The 10252-nt window shown below is 37.7% G+C and overlaps 1 protein-coding gene across 6 annotated transcripts in view; it reads right to left on the bottom strand.

Moving 5' to 3' along the window:
• Nucleotides 1-396: 396 nt before the first annotated feature.
• The window catches only part of ZC3H12C (zinc finger CCCH-type containing 12C), a 62770-nt gene continuing 52914 nt past the window's right edge, over nt 397-10252 (bottom strand). For all 6 annotated transcript variants that reach the window (XM_033120620.1, XM_033120617.1, XM_033120618.1 and 3 more), the window contains 3 exons: nt 7368-7602; nt 5018-5124; nt 397-4385 (listed from right to left, as the gene is read on the bottom strand). In XM_033120620.1, coding sequence (XP_032976511.1) covers nt 2989-4385; nt 5018-5124; nt 7368-7602 — 1739 coding nt within the window. In that variant the 3' untranslated portion in view covers nt 397-2988. The remainder of the gene's footprint in view (nt 4386-5017; nt 5125-7367; nt 7603-10252) is intronic.

Raw genomic sequence — 10252 nt, 5'->3', positions numbered from 1 at the left:
TGCAAAAAAGGAGGAAATACTAAGGGCCAGTATTTGGCCAGGTGGGTACTATTCCCTCTGTACTAAGACACAGAGACAACGGACTGGCTAATTACTGTGTAAAGTACAGTCAGCTCTCAATTATTCAGGGTCGGAATAGTCCAATCTGAATCCTTTCTCCTGGCAGGTTCATTACTTACTAACACATATCTCTGGTTATTTATTAGCAAGTCTGGTCAAGGATATAATTAAGGTGGAAGTTTTGGCTAAAATGAAGGTTTGGAATCAGCTATGGATTTAATTTAATGATGGATCCTTTTACTTATTGCTTTAGATAATTAAGAATTTGCTGTACCTAAAGTCTGCCAAATATCTAATTCTTAAGCTCTGAAAGTAACATTGGTGTTTGTTTAAAAAAAAAAAAAGAAAAGAAAAAGGGACAAACTGTTCTCTTGAGATTAGAAAATGGCTATATCTTAACTCATGATTAATTATACTGAAAAATTTCAGTGTGGGTAGTTCAAGAGTTATTCACTTCAGGACAGGTGGTGACAAGCTACACTATTTCTTATAGTCTAAAATCCATGAAGCAATGACAAATAGCTAAAAACATTAGAAGGTCAAATTAAAGGTGTGATATCTATTTCACCAAAGATCTTGTCTAAAATAAATTTAGTAAAGTTTGGCAGAATCTTCTAATAATTAAAATGTTAAAATTAAGAAAACAGAAGCAAAACCTACATGTACAATTTAAAAACGATTTCATACTAAAACCAACACTGAGATTATGACTAAAATAAAAGGTACTCCATATTTGTGACCCTATTTTTGGCACTGGTTTAGCCTCTACATTTAAGCCTGTTCTACGGATAGTGACCAACAAAATCAAGGAGAACAATTTCACAAGTGAGTGGGGTCACTCCCAGCCAGACACCACTCAGAATGATTTGTGTGGCATCATCCGTATTATTTCTGGGTACACGAGTGCCACACTCACCTCAAAAACAACAGCAATAATTGTGTAGAACACCACTTTCCTGAATTAAGTTTGCTGAACACGGTTCAGATTATTGGATATGTCAATATGCACAATGCCTTTTAGAAGCATTTACTGTATACCCAAATCCTACTTCATGCAACACACAGTGTCACACAAGTAGTGAAAATGTTATCCTAGTCAAAGGTGCTTGGACATTATTTTCAGGCAGCATTTTACCTTTATTTTAAGTTCACACTACATAAGTTTTAGGAGAAAGAAAATGTTGATAAATTTATTTAATATATTTTAATATATAAAACTAGGACAGACACTTTTATTTACCTAAATTATTACTTTAATTTTCTACTCTATTCTAGGCCTCAATTTCACTTCAAAAATTTGTATTTAAATAAGGGATAAAATGTTGCCCAAAAGTCTAATCATAGTTACACATTTGTGTTTTAACTAGATCTACAAATCAAAATAGTTCTTATAGTTAAAAAGATACAATTTGTATCAACAGTAAAAGGTACTTTCTGGTTTTTCAGGGCTTTACTTCAAACTGTAGCATATGGAATAATCAGAATAACCAGGGCATCTAGGCAGACTACAGAAGCAGATCAGAATGAGTCTGTTACACTACGTAAAATTCAAAAACTGGAGGCAACAGGGAAGCCATGTAGATCACACAACTGTCTGCCACTGACTGCAATATCTATCTTCTAACCAACAAAAATGAATTCGCATCTAGCAAAACCCATGATTTAGAAACCAGAAATATCCCTTACTAATACTAAAACAGACTTTAGTCTGTATCTAAAACTACACTATTTGTGGCAAGAATCTGGCCTTAATAATATAACAGGCCCCCCAAAACTCTACCTTCAGGAAAATGCAAAATATACAGTATCTTACAAAAATTTTAAGTTACCATTCACAACTCCTCCATCACCATTTCCATAGTGCAGTATCAATAAATGTTGCATATCCTCAACACACAAAACCACCTCAGGCCAGCCTTGATAAATAGCAGGAAAGCTTAAGAGTATATTAAATATAAAAGTTGCATTGAGAATAATTAGATTCATTAAAAACAGGCAAGTACTGTGAAAGGGTTATTTTATCCAGTATTGTTGTGCCCCCAAACAAAAAGACACATTAAAAATGCAGGTCAATGGAAATCTAGGAATTCAATTCCATTTCTACTATCTAGAAGCACATCATAGCTGGATAACAAGCTCTAAACTGTAACAGTTACGGCTTTTGCCTTATTCATTAACAAAAAAAAAAAAATGGAAACAATTTTTTCCATTGATTGCATCTGCTTTCCTTTAAATCAACCATATTAAATTAACTACTCAACAGACAAAAAAATCCAAACAAAAATAAAACAATGAAAAGTGCCATACTGTAAATCATTCTTATACTGTTACCTATTTCAACATAAACTGGTAACTTACATTTTGTTTAAAATATAAAGTCAGTGCTGTAGTATATCTTTGTTTCTATAAATAATGATTATAGCACAAAGAAGCCCACTTTCCCCAAATAAAAATAACTTAAAAAGCTGTAAAAGATTCCAATTAAGCTTGGCTTGAAAAAATAGTTTGCTAGGTCTAGTCAAATGTTCAACATTCTGAAGGTATTGTAATTGCTTGCAATTGATAGAGAAACACCAAGTTAATAAAACATGAAATAAGGATAAAAAGTGCTGCATATAAACCCCTGATGCACCAAAGATTAATATCAAAGATCACAGATACATCTAATAAATCAAACTGGAAAAACTTCCAGCCAAGGATATAGCTTTAAAAAGGAAATATTAAAAAAAAGTTTGAATGTAAAGCAATCCCGTGATACTTCCACTATGTGGGGCTATATATACAGATTCCATGATACAGTATTTCACATAAATGGATACTATATAACCTCCTTGCCGAGAAGGAGATCACATGTGCTATTGTAGCAAACCTCCCTCAGCATTTGAGCTGAACAGAAAACTACTAAACACCACAAAGATGCATCATCTTTCAATAACCCAGCTGTGATTTCTCCACTAAAATGGCTGCAGCTAGCTGCTGGGCATCTGTCATGTGAGGGTTCCTTTTCATGACAATTCTCACAAGGTCAGGTGGGAAGATGTTGCACAAGTTGATATAAATCTTTTCTCGGCTGTCTTGATACCTTGGTGGGTCTTGGGGCAGTCCACAGTACGGTATTCGCCACGTCGGCTCCTGTTGCTCAGGCAGGCTCTGGAAGGTGAACTGCTCATAACACGGCTGCGTGGAGTTATCGGGGAGGGAGTACGTCTGCCGATAGCCATACGCATCAATCCCATAACTCTGCCTGTCCCAGCTTCCCAGCCCTTCCTGGCGGGAGTAAGGCTTTCTTTGTCTTGAAGGTGAACTGTCATACAGCCGAGAGTCAGAAATGCTGTCTATTCTCGTGGCCACTAAGGACCGTCCTAGGTGTGGTGCCTTAGAGTGGGCTGAACTTGGGGGAGAGGGGTAATCACCGGGACAACTGGCCCGGGCTCCCACAGCTGGGTGCTGCAGGTGCATAGCCAGATGTGGAAGAGGAGGCTTGTGATGGTACTTTGGTTCTTCATGACTGTAACTTTGCACTCTGGTTAAGGGGTCGTGGAAATTCTGCAGGAAGGGTTGGGAATTAAGGCGGCTGTGAGGGTGCATGTGTTGACACTTCAAATTCTCTTCTAGCTGCGGATCAGGAGAACTGACATAGGACCGGTCATTGTACCCCACGTATGAGTCACTGCTCCCACAGCTCATACTCCCTTCACTGCTGCAGTCAGAGGCTACAGAACTTATCCTGTAATCTGTGTCTAAGGAGAAACGCCTTTCAGGACTTCGTGGGCCTGAGATACTCAGATTTGAATATGCATTCAACATGGAATAATATCCAATGTCAACAGGTGAGTCACATTTTGGATACTGTTCATAAGGCATTGGCGTGCCATGATTTTTGGTTGCCATCATCATTGGAGGATACTGTCCCTGTGGTCTTTGATCCTGAGGTGGGAAATGAACTCCAGATGGAAGGCCATTGCTTAGAGATGTAGTGCTTTGGGGTTTTGCAGTAGGAGTGGCCGGTATACTAACTAAGGAAGGTACAGACCTGGTTTCCAACTTGTTTTTGGTGGGAAGCTTCTCCTCTAGGTCTTGGTAGACTTGAGTCCTGATGCTTGGATCTGACTGCCTCTTTGGAGCACCTCGTTTGACATCAGAAGTGCTGTCAGCCTTTGTGCTGCAGGGAACACTGTTGCTTTTCACCAGTCCTCCTTCGTTTGCAGTTTTGGCGGCTGTATTTCTAGACATGGCACGAAGTTCATCAGCAACTGATCGCTGAGGCTGACTGCCCCTTTCGGGATGATAATATTTGCACTTGTGTCCATAGGTACACTTCTTTCCTATGAAGAGTGAAATTAATTAGGCAAAGGAGCACACACCACCAGATCCTGAAAACTCAGTCTGGCACTACGATTTTGTGAAAGAAAAAAGGCAGAAATGGAAGCTATACTGAGTGTTATTCTGAGTGTTCCTTACTTTTAAGAAATACCATCTTACAGTCTTCCCACTTCAGTACTATTAACAACAGTAAGAAAGATGGCCCAATGATTCATAATCACCTCCAGAGTTTTTCGCTATCTAGTAGGACTTTATAATCTGGTAGAAGACTGTTTTGAAAAAAAAAACACAAAAAAAAACGTATTGCTGTAATGTGATTAAAACCATGCTAATCTGATGTATGTATAGATGGAAGAACTCCAAATTTTTATCTACCTGAAAACTAACTTCATGTAGAATTAACTAGCTGAGTTTTTGGAACCATGTTTTAATTCAGGGAAATACATTTGCATTGAACCCAACTAGGTAAAATAATTATTGTTTTCATGGCTAAAATGTTTTCTTAAATTTAATTACAATCAAAAGAACTACATACTATGCCATCCAAAATTAAAAATGTTTATTTTTATTAACAAAAATTTGACAACATACTGTGTTCTACAACCATATATTAAACACTCATAAAGAAAGTTACCATATGGACAAGGCTGCTTTTTGTGTTCGGGAACAATAGGTTTCTTCCTCAGAAAATTATCCAGGCTTGGGCCGTGTCTGCCAAGAGGGTCATCAGGGGGCATGAACCTGTCACGGATAAAACACAAAATTGTACCTAAATAGGAGGCTGATAATTTAATTCTAAAGACAGTGTAAAGATTTATTACTCTAAGGTATTTTTTAATACAATTTCAACATTTATGGAATAAAAATATCAGTACACAAAGTTCTCTTTTCTTAATGAAAACAAAATGTTTCCAGCTGAACTTATATTTGTTTTAACTCAAATAAAGTTTTGAGCCTAGCATGTTCCGATTATTTCTTCCTTCCTCTCAGTCTTGGGATTTTGTAAGGACTTCAGAAAACAATCACAGTGACATTTTAGGAGAGTTTTAGAAACATCAATCTTGTGAAGTGGTATGAAGTAGGTGGGGAGTGAGAAGGGGAAGCTGAGGGAGAAGGGAAGGTGGTAGAAAGTGAAGGGAAGGCTGAAACTACCACCACCTGGTATATGTCAGACAGTGTGCACATATTCTCATTTCATCGTAGCACGATCCCTGAAGTATCGGCTACGCTTTACAGATTAATACACTCTTCTAATTTAGGCTTAGATGAATTCAGTTATTTTTATCTAAGTTCACATGGTGTAGTCAAGATTCAGTTAGGTCTAACTCCACACTCCATTCTCTTCCCACTCTACTAAGGTTCTTCTCAGCTGAGACAGAAAGTGTCTTAAGGCAATGAACTTATTACTTTGGGTGGACTGTCCAATGGAAGCAAGAATTCATGGCATGCATAATGAAAAGCAGTTATGATTGAAGAGTTCTGCTGCTAGTTACATCACTGAACTTGAAATAAACCAAGTAGTTACCCATAAAATGTGAATAATGTATGCACTCTTAAGGGAATATCAACATAAATACAGTGGTTAATATTAATATAAAAACAATATGCAAGGGCCGGCTCTGTGGCTCAAGCCGTTGGAGCTCCGAGCTCCTAACGCCGAAGGCTGCTGGTTCAATTCCCACATGGGCCAGTGGACTCTCAACCACAAGGCTGCCGGTTCGATTCCTCGAGTCCCACAAGGGATGATGGGCTGTACCCCCTGCAACTAAGATTGAACACAGCACCTTGTGGTGAGCTGCTGCTGAGCTCCCGGATGGCTCAGTTGGTTGGAGCACGTCCTCTCAACCACAAGGTTGCCGGTTCGACTCCTGCAAGGGAAGGTGGGCTGTGCCCCCTGCAACTAACAATGGCAACTGGACCTGGAGCTGAGCTGCATCCTCCACAACTAAGATTTAAAGGGCAACAACTTGACTTGGAAAAAGTCCTGGAAGTACACACTGTTCCCCAATAAAGCCCTGTTCCCCTTCCCCAATAAAATATTTAAAACAACAACAACAATATGCAACATTAAAAGTTTAAAAATAGAAGACAGTCACTCAATCCTACAATATTAATACAACTATTTTCTACTAAGGTGTTGCATTTTAGTCATTTTTCTGTATGCATACACCATTTTACAAACACAAATTTTATGCTTTATCTTTTAAACACATTTTCCATGTTTCTTAATAGCTTTTCATAATCCTAATTCTGAACAGCTGAATAATATTCCACTAGGAGATGTACTGTAATTGAATTGATTTCTCTATTGTACCTTTACTTGTCTTTAGAGTCTTGCAATTATAAGTAACAGAGAAATAAACATATCTGGTCTTTCTTTTTCCCTTATTATATATTCCAAGAAATGAGATTATTGGCTTGAGAGGGTATACGTATTTTCAAGGCTTCTGCTAAACCTTGCCAAACTGTATATTAGTTTTATTACATCTTTAACAGCATAAGGCATGTGTAACAATATTTTTATGAATTAAATGGTGAAAATATATACTTTGTAGAGTTAGTCTGAATTTTGATTATCAGCAGGTGAATTTTTTCCACATATTTGTAAATACACTTATTTCTTAGGAAACATGCTTGTTCATGTCATTTGTCCATTTATCAACTTAATCGTAACTAGTCTTACATTGGTATAACATTTTAAAATATATATTTAAAATATATTTAAGTAAACTATCAACGCTCTAAGTAGATTTTTAAAGGCAGTATGCTGGGGGTCGATATGTTAAAAATCGGCATTCTCTGAAGCAGAAAGTCTCCCTCTGTCAGTCGTTACAAGTTACCCAGACAGTCAGAGACTTGCTCTATGAGTGACCAGTAGGGAGGGGTAGGGGCCGGTCACTCACATGGGGCCTTCTGAGCACGACTGCAGTTTTTCTAAGTCCCACTGAAGATTAGTGGGGAAATCAGTTGTTGGTTTTACTTACTTGTCATTGACAAATGAATACATTAATAATCGCTCATCTATGAACTTCTTCCATTCTGGTTTTTCATTAGCCAAATCCCTGTAGTTATCATTGGACACAATTATACCATCTGACTCGAAAGCCAGCTTCACGATGAACCGGTCATCATAGCACACCACTCGCCTCCCCTGGACTCGCCGGGACGGTGTGAACACCAGGATTTTCTCCTTCTCTAATTTACGAAGAATTTCTTGATCTGCAGGGTAGAAGTTCAGGAACAAATACATACATAACACATACAGCAACTTTCATACAATGATGTGAGCTTTTATAAGATAAACTGTATACATGTAATCATTTCATTAGGGATTATGACTTACAGTTTGTAGATATAGCAAATTTGTAACTCCCAATAATATTTTTCCTGCAGGATGCTCAATAATAAAGGCTTTAAAATAGTCCCCAAAAAGGGAACTTAAAAAAACATAAAAAGTTTAAAACTTCAAAAACTTTAAAGTTTAAAATTTTAAAAGCATAAAACTTAAACATGACTGAGCAACTTCTGACTTGCATTCCATAAAGGTTTTCCTTGAGCTGGAGCCATCAGCACTACCACTGTGAACACAGCTTCGTACCTAATCCCAGCACCGATGCCCTTAACACGACAGGTGTGTGGATGCCGGTGTGGGCGACAGATTCTCCCTGCCCCAGGTTTATTTTATAGTTCTGCTTTTCTGATTAGTGAATGTGATGGGGGGAGAGTTTGAGAAGAAAATAGCAGAAGGTTGAAACAACAAAGGGAAGAGTCTTAAAATATAGCGTTTCAAAGAGAAAGGAGGCGGTGAAGTCAGAACTGCCGTTGTGCACAAGGCTGTTGTGGGCTGTGTCCTTTCCTACGAAACCTGTGGTGACCAGTGCCAGCATTCCTGGGGGGTGGGGGTTAGACTGAGTGGATAAAAGATTAGAAGGGATTGTGTAGGGAAAGCAGCCATAGATAGGAAAAGGATAGGTAGAGGAATGCTCACTGTGTCTCGGTCGGCACACTCGTATTCCACTCTAACTCTACTGACTTGTTTAGTGGTTTAGAAAAAAAGGTGCTAGACTTCGTATTTTGATTAATAATAACAATTCTCTCTCAACCATCCCTTCTTCCTACCTTTGCTCCTCCACGCCCTGTCTTCCCACCATTGTAAATGCTGGCACAGAGTGCCAGGTATAAGCTGACAGATGCCATCATTAAAAAAAAAAAAAAGGGCATAATACTTCTCAATGCTTATTAACTAGAGTTACTAATTTTTTTAAAACTCCATCTGTTCAGCGGACAATTACTACACGCCTACCCTACGGTGTGTACTATGCTAAGTGTCGATGGCCACCGAGATTAAGAAAGACCTGTCCTCAAGGAAGTCTCAGGTACTGGACTGGATAAACGTGAACTACGTAAGCAAGGGTTGTAACTGCCGCAACAGAGAAGTATGAGCAGGGTATGAGGGAAGAGGGAATGGAACAGCGATATGGGTCAACTATAATAGCTCCAATACTGGCACACAGATTTCATGATGTTCCTGATAAATGACTTCATTAAAACCAGAACTTGGGTTTAGAAAAGCAGCAGAGAAGAAGTGGAAGAAATGTGGCTCTTAAAACCAACAAATCATGGATAAATCTCAGGTTCTGCTACTTTTTAGACACAGCAGTCACAGTCTTATTGAACCTGTTTCTTCAGTCCTCAGATGCAGCTGACAGGCTGTGAGCAGCCAATGAGTTATTACATATAAAAGCACCTAGCACAGTGCCTGGAAAGCTCTCAAGAAGCACTGTGTTCTTCAATTTAATTTTGTTTACTAAATCTATGTAATTGTTGATTTCTTTTAAAAATCACAGAAAACTAATACAAAATCAAAAGCCCAATTTCAACTATAGGATTTGTGATCATGCCATTATTTTGCATGTTCCCCTGATAAACATTTTGAGGGCAGGAGCCATGATTATTTTATCTTTGTATCTATCACACTCTGCACGTCGGTATATACTCAATAAATGTCTGTGGAATGAATACATGAGCTACTTAATGTATATTCTGAAGTCTTCCAGTTTATTTACTGTATATGCTCATATATAATCCGTGGTACTTTTTTTGTGGGAGTGTTTACTCATATATAATGTACCTGGATCCTTACACAAGTGATTGGAGGAACAAGTGCGGTGGCCTACCAATCAGCATCACCCTGTTTAATTTGCATTCTTTAATAACTTAAAAAAGGACACTAATTGGGATAATTAGTGATAACTAATTAGATGACAACTAGTTAGGATAAATAATCCTAACTTAAATAAACATGGGTTCAGTATAGCTATTATAGAAAGTTAACTGAATCTCTAGTTCCTAGCACTGTACCTGATACATAGCTTAGTATGTGCTTGTTAAATATTTGTTAAATCAATGGAAGACTGGCAAAAGCACTAGTTTGAACCTGTATCTGAGACCTTTAAAATACTTCTTATCAAGTTTCTTTTTTGGTACAGTGAAAAAATATTCGACTATTCAATTTACCAGGTATTATCTGGTTGAGGGTTTTAATCAAGAGTATTGTTATCCTGGGGAGAAAACACCTAACAATGTCTGACTGTGGTTGTCCCCAGATACTTGGCATGCTGGTATTTTAAAAATTAAACTTAGCCACATCCCACACTGTGTATTATCATTTTCCCTTCCTCTTGATCTCATATTCCTTTTGTGCTCAATAATATTTTCAGTCATTTACATGTTTAAATATTGTTTTTTCTTTTTCAGTTTGTTTTTCTCCCTGAGTATTAAAGCATTGTAAGTTCCCTATATCAAATTAAAAAAGTAAGGAAAAGTGCTAAGAGGTAATAAATTCCAGATGGAATTTACTGTTATACGG

The sequence above is a fragment of the Rhinolophus ferrumequinum genome, chromosome 11 (assembly GCF_004115265.2).
Source record: "Rhinolophus ferrumequinum isolate MPI-CBG mRhiFer1 chromosome 11, mRhiFer1_v1.p, whole genome shotgun sequence".
Taxonomy (NCBI): domain Eukaryota; kingdom Metazoa; phylum Chordata; class Mammalia; order Chiroptera; family Rhinolophidae; genus Rhinolophus; species Rhinolophus ferrumequinum.
The sequence above is the reverse complement of the archived record's forward strand: the minus strand, read 5'-3'. Positions and strand labels throughout refer to the sequence as shown.